Here is a 20,951-nt window from a genome sequence, read left to right on the forward strand (position 1 = left end):
ACTAGGGATTTTTACGCTACAAGTATGCGACGAGAAGCGTCCATGGCCACAACCTGGAGATGCCGACGGGAGTCGATCGTCCGATGCAATCATAATATCTTGGTTTTTCTCAGGCAGGTACCTAAGATCTTCGAGTTCCCATAGCACATCAGATTTCCGATAAAGCAGGATCGCAAGCTCATCATTGATATGTAGGTGCTTAAACGACGGTGAGGATCGGGATCGCAAAGTATGTGAGTGCGGACAGTCTGAGCTTTGGTTACAGGGTAAAAACCCAGCACTCATAAGTGAAGAGAATGCGACCTGCGTGAAATCATCTGGAATAACAAAAGCAACTCCCTAGTTGAACATTAGTGGATGCTACGGCCAATCGAGATAATGCTGTACTAACATCCACAATCGTGGGAACTCCATAAACAGTGAGTAGATAGTTGCCCCAAAGAAGGTCTGGGGACACCTATTAAGTCGAGAAGACTAGAGATAGACGAGACAAGATCATTGCCCAAGATTTGTCCAGTGAAATGGAAACCAGCAGTTATCACTATTAATACCAGAGGAATGGAAGTTGGAATTTTCTCACTTTAGCAAAGCTGGGACTGTCCGGAACTCTTTCAAAAGAACGGTGACATTAATCACATGATGATTCATATTGTAGTTGTTATCAAATGACGTAGGGGCCCCACTACCCCTGCTGTTCCCAAGGTTCCATATATGCCCCACCTATGATTTCCAAGGTTTCTTCCTAAGTTTAACCTTAAAAGTCTTTGGTAATCTCGATGGCATAGGCATCTGTTGTTGGGGTTGAGGTGCATCCTTAGTTGGGATATACGAGGTAGCAGTAACTCTGATATTCCCTTTCTTTGTCTTGTTACTTTTATAGGCCGAGGCAAGAAAAAAAAGACGCAAAAAGGCTTAGATTGTGAAAAGACCTTTTGCTTAATACTAAAGACAACCATAGAAGCATCTAAAAAATTGAGTGCATGTGTGCTTGCTTAATTTATTTGTGAGATTATCTGTTTATTTGGCTCTGTACAAAAAGCATAGTTGGAGCGACTCAACCAGCAAACAAATATTGATGACCTGCGGTGGCCCCATTCGAAGAAAGAAGAAAAAAGAAATGCCAGATAGATCAACGCCGAAGATGCAAGAGGGCTCTGCGTATGCCCCGACCATGTTTCATGAAATACCCCCCAGGAAAGAAAAAGAGCTTGGCCCATCAAATTCTCAAAGACAAATCGGGATATTTTGTGCGCCGGGGAAATGAAATGGCAAAAGCAAGAGCAAGAAATTTTACACTGCAAGTGGAATAATGGTGGTCCTCAGAAACGAACGAGCTCAACGGTAACCGGAGTAAGGGTTCATTCCGGGGGTTTGGCCTCCACCTGATCCGTGTACAGCTTGCGGGATCTGTATTTGGGAAATGTCGGAAGGAATGTCAATGTGGCGAAGAAGGTCTATTGTTTTTTCGGGAGAAAGGCGGGTGATATTGTAGGCAGCGGCGGAAGGCAGAATGCTCAACAGGTTCACCACTTCACGAGGCAGGGGAGCTGGAGATCCTTGGGGTCTGTATGAGGTGCTTTGGCCGTTCAACTGTTGTACTCGTTTCGGCTGGTCAAGACGCCGAGCTTGCACGCTCTTCATTGGCGACTCAGCGCGAACGAACTTTCGTGGACGACCTGAGTCTTCATCGTAATCATCAGTGGGGTAGGATCTCTTAGGTGAGTTGAGAGAAGTATCCATGTATCTCGCCATGGGGGAACCGTGGGTTTCCGTAGAGATTCCTGGCATGGTAGTCTTTGGCCGTGTCTGGGATGGGGACAAAATCAGTCGCACCGATGTAGGGTCAAAGGTAGAGTCGGAGTAACGATTGGCAAATTGGTCGAGAGTAGGGTCCGCCGGGTACAGTTCGCGCATGCGGTTTTCCAAGTTGATCACTTGGGTAAGGTCACCGTAGCGAGATTCATACTCGTGGAGGAAGGAAAAGATGGGCTTAGCCTTTTGCACATTCTCTGGGTTGGATGTCAATTTTCTGACTGTTGTTTCGAACACGGCTCTGGCATCTTTGGTAATGGTTAGTAAGTATATCAGAAATACGCGATGATCGACTTACTGATGGTATCATTGATGTCGAGCAGATGCTTCAAGTATTCGAGCGCAAAGTGCTCATCCTCCGGGAATAATTTTGCACCCCTCTCAAAGATCTTCGTAGCCGCAGGATCTTTGTAGCAATGGTACTCCATCAGAGCACTCGCGATATAAACATCGCTAGTAATCCGACCTCGCCTCCGGGCCTCAGCAAAGATTTGGCGAGAGCCGGCCACTTCTCCTGGTTTTCCTTTGCCTTGGATACGACGCATCGAACGCATGAGAGAGATCCATGCGAAGGAGAGGGTCTTGGAGATGATGTTGATCTGAACGGAATGGGCCTTCCGGACCGCATCAATCTGTGCTGTCTTGGCAGCTTCTCTTTCCTTGGCTTCGGGATCACCCTCATCCTCACTTTGAGGTTGACCTTCCACATTCTGTGGGGTATAATAAGCTTCAATGCGCGAAACATCCTGGGTTTCCTGGTCGCGAGCCTTATTGATCAAATCGTAAAGTGCATTAAGCAACTTGTCGTATGGTTCCCGGACCTTGGCAGCGCGCTTAGCGGAATCATGTTCTGAATCTGAGGTAACCTCCAGGCGGTCCGCGCGTTTGAATGTCAGTAGACAGCTCTCTGGGTTTGCATCAATGCCGTTCTTCAAGAACTCGGTGCCAGCATCCTCCATGTCGTTCAAGAAGCAGAACTCAGCTGCATCAAACCACATTTCAGGCAAGAAGGTCAGTGCCATGAGTGCCTGTTTGTAGAAGTACACCACGCGTGACTTGTAAGCAGCAGGGTCGTCCTCTTTCAGAACCAGAGGATCTTCTTTTTCCCATGCGATCCAGCGCTTCCAGATATCCACCTGTGTCGCGAATTCAACATCACCTTCAGACCCCGGAACAGGAGGCATCGGTGGAAGCGAAGTGCGAATCAAATCGCGGGTGATGTTTTGCAATTCGGTGTATGAGCTCCGCGCAGTCATGTAGGATGGAGAATGTTCTTGAAGGAATTTGCGGCCCTGATTGAGAATGTTAAGATGAGTTAGGTTGGATTTGAGTACTGCCCGGCTTACCGTGAGCTTGTTTAAGTTCATCTCGAATTGATCATACTCCTTCCAGAGAGTATTGACGGCTTGGGTCGGTACGCCAATGGCTCGTTGGTATGCCTTCCGCAGTAGGTCCATCTTTTGTTGATCCTGCCATCCAGATCCACCAACGATGCCTGGCCCAGAACGGATGAACTCGATATAGTCTGTCCAGATATTTCCGGAATCCTTGTCCATCCCAACGTATTGAATGGCCATATCATATGCCGATGAAATGGTCTTCCTTGCCTCGTCTGACGTCAAAGGGTTACGACGACGGATGTAATCAAGGTAGACAGACCAGAGCTGAACGCTGGGGGTCGTCAGGAGCGTTCGGTTGAAAATCTGCTCCAAGCGGAAGAATTCATTGAGCTCAGATTCCATGGTGGCATAAGCCACCCATTGGTCGGCCTAAAACGTATATCCATTAGCCATCTTGTACCTTGGGGAGAGAAAAAAAAAAGACAAATAAAGGGAGCAAAGGTAGGCTTACCGCCATGGGGAACAGCTTCAAGAACCGTTCATAGGTTTCGCGTGCGCTGTCTAGTCTGCTGCGACCTCTGTGCTCGGCAATTAACTCCAACCAAGCAGGGATATCACCTCGGGGGTCCTCTCGAATCCGGTCTTCCAGCATGCCCACACGGTCATGGGCCAAGCGACCCTTTGAGGCAGGGGAGTCAGGTACAGAAGTAGGGACAGTACTGTTCTGCATGGTTGCGGATTGCAATTCTTGAGCAGACCAGTGCGATTGGCCAGGAACAGAAGAAGGATCAATATTAGGAACAGGAACAGGAGAATAAGAACTATTGGCAGCTGGTCCACTGGCAGGTCCCTGCTCAGCTTGGTGTGATGATACATCAGGGGAAGTGTTTTGCATTGCATTTCCTGAGCTGGGATCTTCAGACATGGTCACAGGCATAGCAGTCACATCTTCGCCCCCAAGTACAGCTGGCGGCTCATACTCCGCATCACCCTCGTCATCCTCATCCTCATCAACTTCAAATCCCCCAATTGTTCTGGTCTTGGGCTGTGCCTCAGCAGCAGACGCCGGCACGGGAGTCGACGACTGAGCAGGTGGGGGGTTCTGAGAAAGGTCGGGGGAGTCACTGGTCTGGCTGGCGTCTGCGTTTACGTCTGGGGCGACATCTGCGTCTGAGGTGACAGTCGGGTTGGGAATGGAATCATCGGTCTCATCCGAGGGAGATGGATCGGCGAGGCCAGCATCAGGCTGCTTAGACTCGGAAAAGGAGGCCGAGTACTGATCCCCCAATGCCAGTGAGGGGTCGTAGTCATCGGATTCTGCGTCTGAGTTATCACCTTCCTGCTCCTCAATGGGGGGTTGTGAATCAGTATTCAGGGCTTGGGCCTGAAAGAAGGCATTTTCAGCTTCATCGTCCGCCATGATGAGAGGATGAATGGGATAAGCACAAGGTCAAAGAAAAGTGAGCAACTGGGAGAGTGACAAATGCACGGCTTGCGCCGAAGCAGGGTTTGCGCGTTGTGATATCGGATGTAAAATGAAGATAAATCTTCCGAGGGTCAAGGGTTAAGGTGGAACACAGCCACTTTTGACGAGATAACCCTCAGCCGCAATGTATCTGATAGCAAATAGCTAAGATGGAGAAGAGCAAAGCTGCGTGATGCAAGTTGCTTGGGTAGTGAAATTGGGGTCACGTGCGGGCGGTGAGGACAATGCGAGGGACGCGAAAGGCGCGTCGATCGATGGGCTCCTCGCATTGAGCTAGAGGGGTTGAGAGTAAACTGCATTCTTGTGGACCTGTTGATTTCTCTTACTTTTCCTAATTTCTTCTTCTTCCCCTGTTCATACAATCTTCCACTCTTGCCACTTCATCTCTTTAATTATCCGTACATACTCTATCTTACCACAATGTCCGTCGTCTCACTCCTCGGGGTGAAAAACCTCAACAACCCGGCTCCTTTCACCGCTTCTTACCAGTTCGAAATCACCTTCGAATGCCTCGAGCAGCTCCAGAAGGGTGAGTCCTGTCCTCCCATCTTCCCAATCGAGTCTTCTAACAAACTCTTCTAGATTTGGAATGGAAACTCACCTACGTCGGATCCGCCACTTCGTACGTCCACCCTCCCAATACTCCCTGTCTCCTACCAATCTCGCAAACACTAACTTTCACAGCTCTGAGTATGACCAAGAACTCGACTCCCTCCTTGTCGGTCCCATTCCGGTCGGAGTTAACAAGTTCATCTTCGAAGCCGACGCACCTGATGTCAAGCGCATTCCTACTTCCGAGATGCTCGGCGTCACCGTCATCTTGCTCACCTGCAGCTACGACGGCCGAGAGTTCGTCCGTGTTGGCTACTACGTGAACAACGAGTACGACAGCGAGGAGCTGGCAGCCGAGCCTCCTGCGAAGCCCATTATCGAACGCATTCGCCGCAATGTCCTCGCCGAGAAGCCTCGAGTGACCCGCTTCGCCATCAAATGGTGAGATCCCTTGTTTTGTTTGTTTACATACCTAGTGGGGCTTTTATTTACTTTTTTTTTTCTCCATAGGGACTCTGATGACTCTGCCCCCGCAGAGTACCCGCCTGACCAGCCCGAGGCCGATGGTCTCGACGATGACAGTGCTGCCTACGGCGCCGAAGAGCGCGAGCTCGAGGCTGCACTCCTCAAGGAGCTCGAGGAGTCCAACAAGCCTGCCGAGGGCGATGACCATGAGATGGAAGGCACCGAGCCCGCTACTGGCAAGGAGGATGACGAAGAAGAGATCTCCGATGCCGAGAGTGAAGATCTTGAGGCGGAGAGTGACGACGATGAGGATGATCTTGATGAGGAAGAGGGTGGTGATGGCGACGACGATGTTGAGATGGGCGATGACACAGAACACAAGGACGATGCTGCCAAGCCAACTCACCAGCCGCAGCCCGAGCTCATGGTACACTAGATCATGGCGTGCCACCGACTCTCACAGGAGTGGTTTTCTTGCTTTTCAACCCTTACTTTTTTTTCAATGTTATTTAACGACAGCCAGAACGCAATGTTTACGACCCTTGGACAGATTTTCCATGTTCTTACCCTATCTATCATAGGTCTATCTATGAAATAGAAGTTGAATAATTTTAAATACCACTGGCCTTTAGCTAGCCATTCAGATTCTTTTCGCCTAAACAAGTAGCAGGAACAGCTGCGAGGCCATGCAATGCCTAAAATCTTACGATGAAGGTGGATCACCTGGAGAAGCCAGGAAGAAGGGTGAAATTGCAAAATAATCTGTCACTTCTCTCTTGGACAACATGCCCTAACTAACCCGACGCCGAAAAGAAAACTCCTATGTACAGCTCAGCCATTTTAAAAAACCTTGTACTCAATATGAGATATCGCCTAAAAGCCAAACTTCGAACCAAGCACTGTCAAGTATCGGTCAGCAACAGTCATGCAAGGGGTTTAGACACTAGACACATGGGTCCGTGGACTGAAGGCTGAACTTACTGCCAAGGACAGCTTTCTTCTTTTGTGACTGTACGTATTTGTTAACGTCGTTAGCAAAGCCGCTGCTGTTCTCCTCTAGTCTGTCCATGCTATCTCCGACAATCCCAAGACGCTCAGTGCGTTCCTGGACTTGACGTGACATGTAAGACAAATAGCCTTCCTGGCTGCCACCCTGTTGAGCTGGTGGGGTCCGTCCTTCTCTCAAGGCTTTCCGACGTTCTTGGTCTTCGAATTTCATTTGCTCGATCATCTGCTTCGATGGTGGTCGCTCTGGGCCGCCGACTAGATTTGCTGTTAGACTCATGTTAGAGAGATGTTGGGTGAGGTTGACGTACTCAGAATGTCCATGTCAGCCGGCGAAATATATTGTGTACCGGAGATCCATTGGACGTTCGTGATGGTAGGACGCGGGGGAACCACGGCTTCTGGGTTGTAAAGCTTGTCCTTTGAAGGGTATCTGCGGGCAGTGTTAGCATTCGCACCATGTTTCAGAAAATTGATTTGTGTTGGGGGGGGAGGGACCCATACAGTGGATTTCCACTTCCCCAGACATTGAACATTCCGATCTCTGAAGGGCCGACCCATGTCATGATGTTTCCAGTAGGGGTGATGCAAGATTCCGAGAGACGTCGCATATCCGAAATATGGTCAATCTTGGTGCGACCAATATCTCGAAGACCAGGTATCGAGAATGCTCGAGCTTGGCCGTCACCGAAGAGACCGACCAAGCTGTAGCCTCGTCCTTCAGTCTTGACGACGGCTGCTGAGTCGCAGAGATAGTCGTCCCATGACTTGTGGGCACCCTTTGATGCTGGGGGCTTGAAGATTCGACAGCCAGAGGCAGTCACGCAAATGACGACACCATTAATTTTCGTACCAGTCCTCAAGCCTCCGACTGCACTTGGTGTAGCCAAAGCAAGACCACCGGAATCCGCATCAATGGGGATGACACTGATAACCTTGTCTTCAACGGCCGATGATCCAGCAAAAACAGCTTCGTAGGTACCATTAGCACCAGGAAGGATCTTGAATGTTACCACATTGCCCCTATTTGTGCCGACAAAGCAGCAAATGCTTGAGTAGTCTAGAATATGGTTAGTACATTGGTCCGATTCGTTAGCCGGAGGCATGCATAGGTACCTTCGCCGTCCAAAGTCATAACACCAAATTCAATCTGCGTGGCCCATTCTGGATGGACTTCACCCGAGGCACGATTCTTGAGGAAACCACTCCGCTTCTGCCCTTTGAGAAGGTCTGATAGATGCGCGGTATGTATGATGGCGGGCCCGCGCAAATCGATAATGACCACTGAACCACTTTGGTAGCCGGCCGCTACAAAGCCAACCTGTCCATGCTTCAACGCCGTCACCGGACCTTGTTGCATATCCAAGAGAGTCAGAGGTAGCATTCCCGTCTTGAGACCAGGGTCCGTTCGATTAGTTATTGGAGTCAGTTTTCCTGGCCCTTGATTGGGACCAGGAGACTCCTCGCGCCCGTATGAGGGGTTATTCCCCCATCGGAAGATAGCAACCTCTCCGGACTTGAGTCCAATAGACATCTCACCTGAGGCAAGAGACATTTCGGTCACTTCGATATTGCCGACTCGGCCTATGGCACGGGCAAGATCAACTTGAACCACGTCGGGGTTCTCAATCTCATCATCGTGTCCACAGTCCCAGACACGGACGGTTCCATCTGCGTGTGCAGTTGAAATAACATTGCGGTTCTCGAAGCGCCTGAGAGGGTTCTTCGCTTCTACGCCGCCCGTCGCAAATTTGGGTCCTTGCAGCCGGCGCTCTCTCAGACCAAGCCACACTGTCCGATCAACGGAACTAAGCACAGCTTTGTTTACAAAGGGATGGACAAAAGTGAGGAACGGATGAAGCATGTTAGTGGGAGTGATTGTGTGTCCACTGGGGAAACTCAAGGTAATGATTTCACCCGAGGATAGCATAGCGATAAGTGCGATTGGATCATGGGCGCCATTGAAGTAGGGCGAGGACCGGGGAATGAGGCAAAGGTCCACAACCTTAGCTCCCGGCGGGACTGAAAGACTCATCTGTCGTCGTGGCCGCTCGAGGTATGTAGACAGTACTTGCCAGGAGGAGGTCTGATAATTGGGGGTTGGGCCCATGTCCATGAAAACGAGGCCCTTGGTCTGATCGCCTGATAGTCGACCACCAGCCACTAGAAGACCCGTTTCATCCGTGTTATCTTTGGTGCACCAAATAGCCTTTGTTATCGGCTCTTTGGGTCCAGGAGCCTCTCCGGGTGAGCCCGGTCTGCCACCAGCACCTGGTTGGTCGACATTGGGCGTCTGGACAGTCCGGGCATGAAGCTTACGGCCATCCTTTGTATCCCAAAGCACTAGAGTCGAGTCATCATGAACGGTCAAAATGAAGATACCGTTGGGGTGCCAGATCGCGTTGGTCAATTTGGGTCTGCGCACGTCTTTGGACGGCAGGGAGTCTCCACCCGGTGCCCCAGGAGGGATTTCATAGATAAAGTACTTTTGAGCAACATTTTGCTTGAATGAAAAAGTCACCGCCCCCTCTGGATACCCCACAAGGATCTTGCCAATGTCTCGCGGGGAGAACTCCAGAGATACGACGGGGAAGAACCGCGCGCGGGGGTTTCGTTCCAACCACAAGTTCGGAACTTTGAACGGAGTCATGGACTCTCGATCGAGATCGTACGCAATAATTTCACCTATCCAAATGTCAGTGATCAGTTATTTTCTTCCTCCAGGCGATCTACGGACCATTCTGCAAGCCGATAAACGCATAATCCAAGCATGGGTCCGTTAACAAGGCAGTCACCTGGCCCGGCGGCGCATAGGAAACTATCGCACGCCCAGTGATCAAGGAGTATATGGAGATCTCATTCCTGGAGTCGATGCTGATCAGTTTGTCGGCGCAAAACTGAAGGAACCGCGCGGACGCCTTCCGCTGGAACTCAAAGACCACCGAGACCCGTCGTTGCCCAAAGACATAGATCTGGCCGCTTCCGAACTGGGTATCACTGGTGCCGACCGCAATGAGGGATTGTACGGGATCGTAGGCAATAGCACTGATCTGAGAATTCACGCCACATCGGGCGAACTGAGAACAGGGGTCAGTTGGGGGAAAAGAAGGTGCCTAGGATGCCAAGAACTTACATCGTCCAAGAGGAACAAGTCCGGGGACAAGCCCTCGGACAGGTCCTTTTGGATACCAGCTTGCTTTCCTCGCAGGAACTGAGCCATCTGCGATAGAGTAGCAGGTTATGGAAAAGTTGAAGTGGTCTGTGGAGAGAGAACACCATTGACGCCATGCAGAAGGCTAAACAACGGGATCTGCCCCGCTCCGCCCTATCGCCCTATCAGTTCCGACTTGGCATTGAAGGCAACGGTATTCTTCTCTCCTTTCTTTTATACAACATACAATGTTCTATTAACGTATTGAGATGAAGACCGAATTGTATTTTGAAGTGGCACACCTTGGCCAAAACAACCCCGCTATATATCAATATGAAAAGAACACAACTCCAAATTACATGCCAAGAAAGATCGCTATGCAACAGAACCAGTTTAAGGGTGATGGTTTAGGTAGTATCACGTTGGACATATAAAGCACCATTCAAATCATCTTGCCCTGTTATTCCAGTTTAAGCCTCGTCATTTCCGCAATTGTCGTTGTCAATCGTCTCCGCGCATCAAATTCGCTCGTCTCATCTCGGTTTCGATAATATTGGACAGTGATTTGGGACACTAGTCGGTAGCACGCATACCTACGTTAATGAGAAATGTTAGCAACAATGCATTAAAGTGAGACGGTAGATAGTACTCGGGACATACAAGACCAACCGGATATTTTCCTCCTCTGTCCTAGACATCGCCATGCCTGCTCCCTGCAACACCGCCGGCGATGCATTTGCGAAGATCTCTGCCATCAACACATCGCCCCACAGGGCACTGCTAAAGTCCACAATGCCAGACAACTGTCCAGACTCTTCGTTCACCAAAACATGAGATGGTCGACCAAAGTCCACGACTACAAGACGTGGCAGAGATACATCTTCAAGGGCAGGTGCCAGGCGACTCAGTTCGTGTCGGATCTCCGAGTAAGGGAGGTGGATGAACATGTCCTCGGCGTCGCGAAGGACGCCTTCAAACATGGCACAAAAGGCTTCCCGCCAGGAGGTTTTTCCAGCGCCAAATGCGACTTGCTGTAAAGACCCAAACCCAGGTGCTGCATTTTGACCGATGGTGCTCACCAAGAAGCCCAAGTGGCGATCGATACCATCTCGCTGCTCGGGAGTGAGCTCACCTTCCATCTCTGACAGACTTTTCCCTTTCATGTACTGCCGGATCAAGTAGGCAGATCCCCAATGGCTTCCATGAGGATCATAATGATAGAGCTGGGGGATACACGGGTTTGCACTTTGCCCTAGAAGAGCAAGGAACTGGGCTTCGGTTTCGAGAAACAACCGCTCACGTCGAAGGAGGGCGGTTCTTGAGGATGGAGATCCCTTTAGCAACAAATGAGCTCCATTCGATAGAGTCAGAAGTCGTAGCGAATGAATGTGGCCGAAAATCGGATGTGAGTGTTGGACACGGACTGTAGAAGGATAGAGCAGCGAGAGGACATAATCTAATCTATGGTGTTCATCTGCCTCGGTGGCATGAGATTGCCGATGAAAAGATTCACCGTGAGTGTTTGTTCTCTTGAGTGATGGCATGGCAGACCATTGTGTCGAGTCAAGTTGTTGCATCGTGATCTATTTGGTGGGGAATATTGGCGACCTCGGGAATAGAGGATGCTATATACGCAAGACTATGATGAATGGGAAAAGAAATTGCCGGGGGCCGATCATGTATGAACAAGGCACCCATAGAGCCAAGTCAAAAGGAACAGATATAAGCCAGGGTAGTAGTTTGGATTGAAAATCATACTCCTAGTAGATGTGGCGCAAAATCCCACTTCTAGAAAAGGGAATTCGCGTAACTCCAAACGGATTTTCTCGTATAGGCTGAATATCAGCACCATATCTAAACTCCATATACGTAATCTAGAGAGACAGTGACAAAGCGTATCTCCGCCATGGCTCTTCTAGGCTTATTCACGCGAGATACGTAAGAGAGAACCCATATCCGAGGTTGAATATAGTGGATCCAATTGGAAGAATGTGAGAGAAAGCATTTCCCACGGGTGCAAGGATGGTATTATCACATTGGTCAGTTAATAAGAAATATGGGACAAGTAAATTAAAGTGAAGCCGTCTCGCCTAAGGATCCCGCTCTAAGAAAGGTGATCATCCGAGCACAGGAGCCCTGACCAATCACAATGATCTCTTGCCGAATTCCTTTTCCCGTCCGATCAAAATATAAATCGAACTTCTATTCTTCTCTCGGTTCCTTCCCGAGCTGATATTTTTACTTTACAGACATCGTTTATACCTTCAAGACATTGGGTATTTCACGATTTTGCTTTGAAATGTTAGTTTCAAATTCATAAATACCTAAGATTCTCATTATTCATAGTATCTCTTTCTTTTGGGCCGGTTTTAATTACCTCGTTGGCCCCCAGATAGCTGATGGAGACTTTTCGGACTCTCTGACATAGCCCTGCAGGGGATGTATCCGTAGACGGGGTGCGGAGTATCAAAGACCGAAATGTAACGTCAAAGATGCTTTAGCGTCGATGCAGTTGATGTCAAATACGCAAAAGCCAATCATATCACTCTAATGTTTCTAGAATAATTCTTTTTCCATACTTCAAGAAACCCTAAAAAATATAAAAAATACATAGGCATAACAGGGGTCTTCCTAGCTGTAGATATCTCATTACCTCTTATCATAGTGCTTTCACCTGCCCAGGCGGGCAATGGTCTACTCAATACTAGGCGCAGATCTCGACAGTGTCAAGTGGACCCTTAGAGGGTCTCTCGCTAAACATGATCGTTTCTGGGTATATTTGCGTTGACCGTGCATTTAATACTCCAGACCGCATCAAAGATATCTTATGGCTTTCCAAATTTACCCTCGCTACACACAAAGTCAAAGTTAATATTCAGAGTTATTCAATATTGCGATGGATGTATGAAAGGACTGGCTATCAGCGAAAGTTTGCCGCGCCCACCCTTTCTGACAGCTGCCATGCCTATATATGAATTGCAATGGGTGGAGACAGACTAGTCTGCCTGACTCGTGTCTCTTAGTTTGTTTCCTATTTAATGACTTCGCTCCTATAGAGAGTTCTTACTTTCTACAATTATGAGATACCTTCGAATTCATCGCAATAATAGCAGACAAAGGTGACGATAGAAGTGGAAATTACTATAAAATGAGCGGTGAAGAGGAATATAAGTAGCACAAGTGATAGTATGTACAGTAAAATTCCATTGGAGTGACTATGGCAAACACTGCGCTATTCATCCTAAGCCTTAGAATCAGTGGCCGTAGCTGTGGCTGGTGTCTCTTCTTTCGGGGAGGGATCGTAGATTTCAGCCAAGTTGAACCGCTTCAGCTTATCATAATCACCTTGCACTACACTCATTCCAATCACGTTCTGCGATGAGTTAGTGACAAATCTAATAAGGGAGACTTCGCTTTTTACTACTTACTTGGGCAACGTCGACGAGGATCATTAGATCATAGTTCGTCAAATTCACCGGATGCTCCGGTCCGACAGCATCGGCAACAGTCTTAATAATCATATCCCGGTTGAGCTTCGAGTTACCTCGTACAGTAGGCCGGATTGCGTACTAGGTGACAAATCAGCAATGCTCAAAGTACATTTCCCCTCACAGCCAGATGCGTAATCGGATCATTTCCTAGATGAGCAGGATCGCCGACTGCCCAGAGGCCCAAAGAGCGAGGAAGGGGGTTTAAAACTCACCGTCTTCGGTGGTCCTCCCGAATGGAAATGGGGCTTGAGAATCTCTTTCGCAAAGGCCGCTAGATCCACACTCAAAGTCTTCCGGATTGACGTGACTGGATGCATACGCTTAATCCACCGGCTCTTCTTGGTCTCCGGGTGGGCATATGCTTCGCTACACAAACGGTGCACAAGCTCCACAGGGTCTATTGAAGGATCAAGACGCATGAATGTCACTATCACGGATTAGTACCAATGAACCTTAGTTCCGAGGGCCGAGCATCTAAGCGAATGGCGTTTTTGGAATTAATCGCCGACTTACCACACGGCATGTCCATCTGCAGTGGCTGGAATCGACGTTTTTTGTCCTTGTTGGGCTGTAAGCCCTCCAGTTCCCTTTGGATCTGAGCCTCGATATCTTCATCATCAGTATCGATCTCTTCCTCTTGCTTTTCATTGCCCTCGATGGCCTAGAAAAAAAAATTAGCGAAACGGAAGGGATAATCGTGCAAAAGAAATTGAAAATTTCATCTTACATGAGAAAAAATGTCCAATGCCTCTGACAGACATTTTCCTTCTTTGCCCATATCGCATGTCACAAAGACACCTACATCGCCAGATTCGATAGCGGCGCGACTTGAGTGCTTCCCTGTGTGATTCCCATATTTTCCTTTTCCACCACCCTAAACCCAGTTAATGTGGGTAAAGTCAAGATTTTGTTTTAAATACTAACCTTTCTCTTCTTTGCATGATGATTTGGTCCAGGCATAGTTCTTTTTCCCATTTATACCCAAGCTTTTTGATATACCAGGGTGGTGTGATAGAGGTAGTGGGGGGGTCGGAGTTTTGTGTGATCGGCCGGTAGATTTGGGTTTAGCCGGAGATCGACCTTTTGGCTTCAATATAACATATGCTTATTACTACTTATCTTTTTATAATTGCATGTTGTAGATACAAATAGAAATAAAAGCTTATCTTGTTCTAGATGACTGGTAAAAAAACAACATCCAACATTGTAAAAATAGAAAATCATGCCATGACATCAAAGTCAATGACGTAGTCTTAAGGTGGTATCACCTTCCAAATCCTGTACAGCAAAAGTTCCATGTGTCTTTATATAACCTCTTATCCCTCTCTTCCATCTTCATTTTACCACTCTATTATCCATCTTCTATCTAATTCATCATGGCTTCTGCCGATATTGCCACCAGGGAGCTAAAGAATCCCATGGATGTTGCCGAATACTTATTCCGACGTCTTCACGAGGTTGGAATCCGCTCATTGCACGGTCTACCCGGCGACTACAATCTTGCAGCATTGGACTACCTCCCTAAGTGTGGTCTCAATTGGGTTGGAAACTGCAACGAACTCAATGCTGGTAAGACAGATTTAACTACGAATGAATGATCTGGATCTAACAATTGGTAGGCTATGCCGCTGATGGCTACGCTCGTGTGAACGGTATCGGTGCCCTTGTCACCACATTTGGTGTCGGAGAACTGTCCGCCCTCAATGCCATCGCAGGCTCATACTCCGAATTCGTCCCAGTCATCCATATCGTCGGCCAGCCCACCACCCAGTCTCAAAAGGATGGAATGTTGTTGCATCACACTCTCGGAAACGGCGACTACAATGTCTTCACCAAAATGAGCTCTGGCATTTCGTGCTACGTCGCAAACCTGACCAACGCCCAGGACGCTGCCACTCTGATCGACAGTGCCATTCGGGAATGCTGGATCCGCAGTCGTCCAGTGTATATCACTCTGCCGACTGATATTGTCGCTGCCAAGGTCAACGGCGATCGCCTGAAGACCCCAATTGATCTTTCACTGCCTAAGAATGACCCGGAGAAGGAGGACTACGTGGTCGGCGTTGTCTTGAAGTATCTCCACGCTGCAAAGAACCCTGTCATCCTAGTTGACGCTTGTGCCATTCGTCACCGCGCACTGGAAGAAGTGCGCGACTTGGTCGAGAAGTCTGGCCTGCCAACCTTTGTGACTCCAATGGGCAAGGGAGCCGTGAACGAGAACCACAAGAACTTCGGTGGTGTTTATGCTGGCAACGGGTCTAACGCTGGAGTCAGTGAGGCCGTCGAGTCCTCTGACCTTATTCTGAGCATTGGAGCGATCAAGTCCGATTTCAATACTACCGGTTTCACTTATCGCATTGGACAGCTGAACACCGTCGACTTCCATAGTACCTTTGTGAGAGTGCGGTACTCGGAGTATCCTGATATCAACATGAAAGGTGTTCTGAGGAAGGTCGTTGAACGGATGCAACCTCTGAACGTTTCTCCTACACCTACCATCACGAACCGACTTCCCGAAAGCGAGCAACACTCGACCGATCCAAACATCACCCACAACTGGCTCTGGTCAACTGTTGGTCAGTGGCTAAGAGAAAAAGACATTGTCCTCACGGAGACTGGCACTGCCAACTTTGGTATTTGGGAAACCCGCTTCCCCCCGGGCGTGACTGCTATCAGCCAAGTTCTTTGGGGCAGCATTGGTTATTCCATGGGAGCCTGTCAGGGCGCTGTCCTCGCTGCCAAGGAGCAGAAAGACCGCCGAACTATCCTCTTCATCGGTGACGGAAGTATCCAACTTACAGTGCAGGAACTAAGCACTATCTTGAAGAAGAATTTGAACCCTATCGTGTAAGCATCCCCATCGACCGATAATTATCTCATATATTGACAATCTCCAGCTTCGTTATCTGCAACGAAGGTTACACCATCGAGCGATACATTCACGGATGGGATGCAGAGTACAACGACATTCAGCCATGGGAGTTTGCCAACATCCCCAAAGTCTTCGGAGCCAAGGACAACTACCAAGGCTACCGTATCAAGACTCGTGACGAACTTACCAAGCTGTTTGCTGACGAGGACTTCAACGTGTCCGACAAGCTTCGAGTGAGTTAACAATACAAGAATGTTCTAAATTGCCCACTAACATAGTTTCTAGTTGGTCGAGCTGTACATGCCTCGCGATGACGCCCCTGCAGCCTTGAAGCTGACTGCTGAGGCTGCTGCGCAGCGGAACGGCAAATAAGCGAAGCGCGAAAAAACGACTCTTGTTGTAATGTCACGATGCACATGAAAGCGACATACTAGCAATATCTCAACTCTGGATTATCTAGATCTTGGTGGTCTGTTTTCTGTTTTCTGTTTTTGCTTTCACGGCGTGTTCTTCGAAATGAGGTGGCCACATACCGGCACGATTTAATAACGCTCATAATTGAGTATCATGAACATCTTCACTTCCACTCTAAACCCAATGGAAAGGTCTAGCTGTATGCCATTGTCGTCGAGGAAGCTTTCTATCAAGCTATCAGTAGATGAGGATATGCAAGCTGCAAAGTCAACCCAGCATTCTCGGCTGCAAGGCTAGCACTACCTATAACGTTAAACTAAGCATCTTACGTTCAAAGTTAAAGCTACATAAACTGCCAAGCAAATGCTTCCAAGTTTTCTCTGGTAGATTCTGCAATTTAGGTTATCTGATGCAGGGCTTATTTTTCATTGCTAAGCCTTGGGGATGTCATTGTCTAAAACAGCTAAGCTTGTGACAATATATATCCGGATCTACCGAGTTCCGCCCGATAGTGAAAGAACCGAGAAAAAATATTCTTCAAGGAAACCAAGCAAATCCACCGAGAGTGTGACATCTACCAAGGGCGTGGGAAACCTTCCAAGGTTGTAATAGCCCGAGAGCGGTCCATACGCGAGATTTCCATGGATTTTGGATTGATCTGATAATCTTCATCTGATAAGATGGAAATACGCAAGTGTATACATGCTAACCTTGGAAATTTCACAGTACTGTCTAGTAATTATGTTCCCATTAATCGTTTCTAGTACATCCCATTGAAATCTACGACAAAATATTTATGAAATCACCTCTGTATCGCACGACATCCTGGTTCCGAGTGGAGCTCCAAAATTATCTGATTGAACGACTCTCCACTTAGCGCAAACTAAGCCCTTGGGGTCCAAAATGGTTGCATTTGATGGGGCTCATCATTCAGTGAGTCTTAACATTTGAATAGGGTGTTGGACATGATAGTTAATATACCTACTACTTCTAATATTGCAATTAACGCATTAGACCCTTGGATGTACCTGCCAGATACAAGATAGAAATTAGACAGGGCAATAAAAATCAAACAACCTGCCTGCCGAGACTGCCGGGACACCTGATTTTCATGGGCTGCCTAGGTAGGCAAACTCTGGAGACAAGCCGGACCTGGCCGACGGACCCATAAACTAACCACTGCGCAGTGTTGTATCGGCATAATTCAGCCGTAAAAAGCATTGGTGAACCTCACCGTTCTACGTTAGGTGGCGTATCGGCTCCGGTTTTAGAGTTAATTCCATGGGTTGGGTTATCTGATCTGTTTATGCTGGTCCACTATACACACTTCCAAGTTCTTTTTTGTTACCTCTTATAACCAAAAAACTACCAAAAATCTCTTCAAATGCTCCATATATAGCTGATTCCCCCGATTGTCCTTTTTCTTTGATTTTACTCTCATACTCCCAATTTTTTTTTCGGGGGACCTTACAAGAGATCCTCGCCTAGAACTAAGTCATGGGGGTCATCAACCTGACCCGTGGCCGGAAGGACAATGTGATCGTTGAGGATCTGCGCCCAACTCAAGAAAACGAGAAGACCGATATCAATGTGGAGCAAAACACAATAGATGATGGTCTGAACAACCTGGATCGTGCGGAGAAGGAGATCCGGGAACATCCCGACGTTGTCAGCGCAAGTGCTGCAGATGGTGTGCGCAAGGCTGAGGCTGTTGCTTTGGTCTGGAGCAAGAAGGCCGTGTTCGCGACGTATGCCTGGTAAGTGCTGTGAAAAATAATGTCAGATGAACTAGACCCTAACATCTATAGGATTTGGGTCTGCTTCTTCATGTTGGCATTGCATTCCTCTATCGGCACAAATGTTCTTTATTACGCCTACTCCAACTTCCAGAATGCTTCTCAGGTTAGCACTGCGACCATCCTGGCAAGCATTGTCGGTGGAGTCCTCAAGCTCCCCATCGGAAAGATTTTGACACTATGGGGACGTGCTGAAGGTCTCATCATCTTCACGGGCGTGTATATCCTTGGTATTATCATTCTTGCTGCTTGCAACAACGCCAATACTTACGCTGCCGGCTACGTTCTTTACTGGGTTGGATATGATGCGATCTATATCATCCTAGATATCTTCATTGCCGATACTTCGGGCATGCGCAACCGTGCTTTTGCCTTTGCCTTTGCCTCTACGCCCTTCATCTGCACTTCCTTCACGGGCCCCTTGGCTGCTACACATTTCTTGAAGACTTCCAACTGGCGCTGGGCTTATGGCTCTTTTGCTATCATTATGCCCTTTGTCTTCCTCCCTCTGGCTGGTGTCTTCAAGTTCTATGAGAAGAAGGCTCGAAAGATGGGTGTCTTGCAACGCCCAGCTAGCGGCCGGACTACGATGCAGTCTATTCTTCACTATTTGCACGAGTTTGACAGTGTGTATACAACTTCTTCTCTGTACTTAACAGTCTACTAACCGAACGTGCAGTTATCGGCGCCTTCATCCTAATGGCGGCTTTTATCTTGTTCCTCCTTCCCTTCAGCCTGGCCAACTACGGCCGTGCTCAGTACGGCGAAGCCGCCTTTATCGCACCCCTGGTCATTGGCTTCCTCCTCTTCTTCGCCTTTGCAGCCTGGGAAAAATGGTTTGCCCGCACCCACTTTATCCCCTACCAGCTCTTCAAAGATCGCACCGTCTTTGGCGCTTGTAGTCTCTCAGCTATCCTCTACTTCAGCTTCTATTCCTGGGATTTGTACTACTACTACTTTGTGATGATCGTATACAATCTCGATGTCACGACAACCGGCTACATGACAGCAATTTACACTGTGGGATCCTGCTTCTGGTCCCCGATCTTCGGCCTCTGGATCCGCTACGTGAAGGAGTTCAAATACAGCTGCCTCTTCTTCGCTCTGCCATTGATGGCCCTCGGCGCCGGACTGATGATTCACTTCCGCGGCTCAGACAGCGATATCGGGTACGTGATCATGTGCCAGATCTTCATTGCCTTCGCTGGAGGTATGATGGTCATCGGCGAGCAGATGGCCGTCATGTGCGCATCTGATCGTGAGGGTATCCCCATGATGATCTCGCTGGTTTCTCTGTTCTCGAACTTGGGCGGTGCCATTGGTTATGCCGTCTCTGCTGCTATCTACGCCAACACTTTCCCCCAGGGACTGCGTGAGGCCTTGCCGGAGAGGGCTAAGGACCAGTGGGCTAGCATCTATGCTGGTGGCTATGTTGCTCAAATGAAGTATCTACCCGGCACTGAAGAGCGTGACGCGATCAACTTCGCCTACGGTTACAGTCAGAAGTACGGTTGCATTGCTGCGACGGCAATTCTTGTACTTGCTATTCCGTGTATCAGTATGTGGAGACATTATAGGGTGGATAAGGAGCAGAACAAGGGCACTGTTCTCTAATTTGGTCTTATAAAGCCTCGTGGGTGGAACATGGATTGTTTTATGTTAGAACGGGGCACTTTTACCCCAAAAAAATTCTTACATCTCTCTAGCGAGATATAATATAATTGCATTTTTAGAGTCTCAATAGCCTTCTCTGCTATTACTAGTAGAAGTAGACTATTCCCAATATTCAAAACAAGCTATAAGCATACGGAGTACTCCGTACGCTAAACTATGTCTTTCCCATGTTCTCCAATGTCTTAGTAGACGAAACTTTGGCCAGACGCCACAGGGCTGTTATTGGCGTGTACCAGGTGACAGATCACGGGCCACAGTGAGATTGGGAGATTGCAGGGCTTCGGACGGGGTCTCCGATGTACCCCAAGTGTTGTGGGAAAAAAAAAGTACGATATAATTTTTTTCCCTTATTGTACTCCATATAGCTAGCTACAGACGTCCTAGATATAGATAGGAAGGAACTACGCCACCCAGGATAGAAAGACGATCAGACCCACGTGACGATCCCTCTACTACCTGGGCAAGGCATCAAAAGATAAAGATTTGATATCATTTATATATCCCTTCTAGAATTCTTGGTGAGTTTCATTTGTTTCTGAAATACGTTGGAAGTAAGGGAGTGGTTGTTCTGCGCTCGCTTCCACCTCGGATTTTCATTCGTTCGACCTTTCGGCCTTTTGACTTCCCAATCTTCCAATCTTTCGACCCAATCGCACCATCTAAAAACCTTAGGAAGCTCCTTGGCAGTTGACTAACTATGTACTGAGTTCAGAAGACTTTCTCTCTTTATTTCAACGATTATCTTGCACTTTACCAACCCCTTGCGCGATCTCAGTCTGTTCCGCAATCCCAAGAGCTGCGATAACGTCGGGGACGCCGATCCGAACCATGTCAACTCACGCACCGAGTACCTAAATTCGTTTCAGTTCTGCCCTTCTGAAGCGATCAGCGAC

The 20,951-nt window shown here is 48.3% G+C and overlaps 7 protein-coding genes across 7 annotated transcripts; 3 read left to right on the forward strand and 4 right to left on the reverse strand.

Annotated features, from left to right (window-relative positions):
* Window positions 1-1,335: 1,335 nt before the first annotated feature.
* rna14 (cleavage polyadenylation factor subunit RNA14) lies at window positions 1,336-4,572 on the reverse strand (the record flags this gene model as incomplete). Its single annotated transcript, XM_040790432.1, has 4 exons — window positions 1,336-2,060; window positions 2,111-3,104; window positions 3,159-3,581; window positions 3,664-4,572. 4 exons carry the CDS (start codon window positions 4,570-4,572, stop codon window positions 1,336-1,338), a joined length of 3,051 nt encoding a protein of 1,016 aa, XP_040647385.1.
* Window positions 4,573-5,058: 486 nt separating this feature from the next.
* asf1 (nucleosome assembly factor ASF1) lies at window positions 5,059-6,091 on the forward strand (the record flags this gene model as incomplete). Its single annotated transcript, XM_040790433.1, has 4 exons — window positions 5,059-5,167; window positions 5,221-5,260; window positions 5,323-5,631; window positions 5,701-6,091. The coding sequence occupies 4 exons, from the start codon at window positions 5,059-5,061 to the stop codon at window positions 6,089-6,091; spliced, it is 849 nt and encodes a 282-aa protein (XP_040647386.1).
* Window positions 6,092-6,528: 437 nt separating this feature from the next.
* PGRI_027210 (uncharacterized protein) lies at window positions 6,529-9,880 on the reverse strand (the record flags this gene model as incomplete). The annotated part of the gene is made up of 7 exons (XM_040790434.1): window positions 6,529-6,554; window positions 6,637-6,918; window positions 6,972-7,093; window positions 7,165-7,720; window positions 7,777-9,345; window positions 9,398-9,737; window positions 9,794-9,880. The coding sequence occupies 7 exons, from the start codon at window positions 9,878-9,880 to the stop codon at window positions 6,529-6,531; spliced, it is 2,982 nt and encodes a 993-aa protein (XP_040647387.1).
* Window positions 9,881-10,271: 391 nt separating this feature from the next.
* Window positions 10,272-11,388, reverse strand: PGRI_027220 (phosphotransferase family protein; the record flags this gene model as incomplete). The annotated part of the gene is made up of 2 exons (XM_040790435.1): window positions 10,272-10,404; window positions 10,472-11,388. The coding sequence occupies 2 exons, from the start codon at window positions 11,386-11,388 to the stop codon at window positions 10,272-10,274; spliced, it is 1,050 nt and encodes a 349-aa protein (XP_040647388.1).
* A 1,664-nt stretch (window positions 11,389-13,052) lies between these two features.
* On the reverse strand, window positions 13,053-14,262 carry PGRI_027230 (THUMP domain-containing protein; the record flags this gene model as incomplete). The annotated part of the gene is made up of 6 exons (XM_040790436.1): window positions 13,053-13,184; window positions 13,240-13,380; window positions 13,515-13,729; window positions 13,816-13,963; window positions 14,030-14,176; window positions 14,227-14,262. 6 exons carry the CDS (start codon window positions 14,260-14,262, stop codon window positions 13,053-13,055), a joined length of 819 nt encoding a protein of 272 aa, XP_040647389.1.
* Window positions 14,263-14,678: 416 nt separating this feature from the next.
* Window positions 14,679-16,546, forward strand: PGRI_027240 (alpha-keto acid decarboxylase family protein; the record flags this gene model as incomplete). The annotated part of the gene is made up of 4 exons (XM_040790437.1): window positions 14,679-14,871; window positions 14,922-16,149; window positions 16,200-16,407; window positions 16,460-16,546. 4 exons carry the CDS (start codon window positions 14,679-14,681, stop codon window positions 16,544-16,546), a joined length of 1,716 nt encoding a protein of 571 aa, XP_040647390.1.
* Window positions 16,547-18,085: 1,539 nt separating this feature from the next.
* Window positions 18,086-19,998, forward strand: PGRI_027250 (Major facilitator superfamily domain, general substrate transporter; the record flags this gene model as incomplete). Its single annotated transcript, XM_040790438.1, has 3 exons — window positions 18,086-18,345; window positions 18,397-19,010; window positions 19,064-19,998. The coding sequence occupies 3 exons, from the start codon at window positions 18,086-18,088 to the stop codon at window positions 19,996-19,998; spliced, it is 1,809 nt and encodes a 602-aa protein (XP_040647391.1).
* Between the last annotated feature and the right edge of the window lie 953 nt (window positions 19,999-20,951).

The sequence above is a fragment of the Penicillium griseofulvum genome (genome assembly GCF_001561935.1).
Source record: "Penicillium griseofulvum strain PG3 chromosome Unknown contig_80, whole genome shotgun sequence".
Taxonomy (NCBI): Eukaryota; Fungi; Ascomycota; class Eurotiomycetes; order Eurotiales; family Aspergillaceae; genus Penicillium; species Penicillium griseofulvum.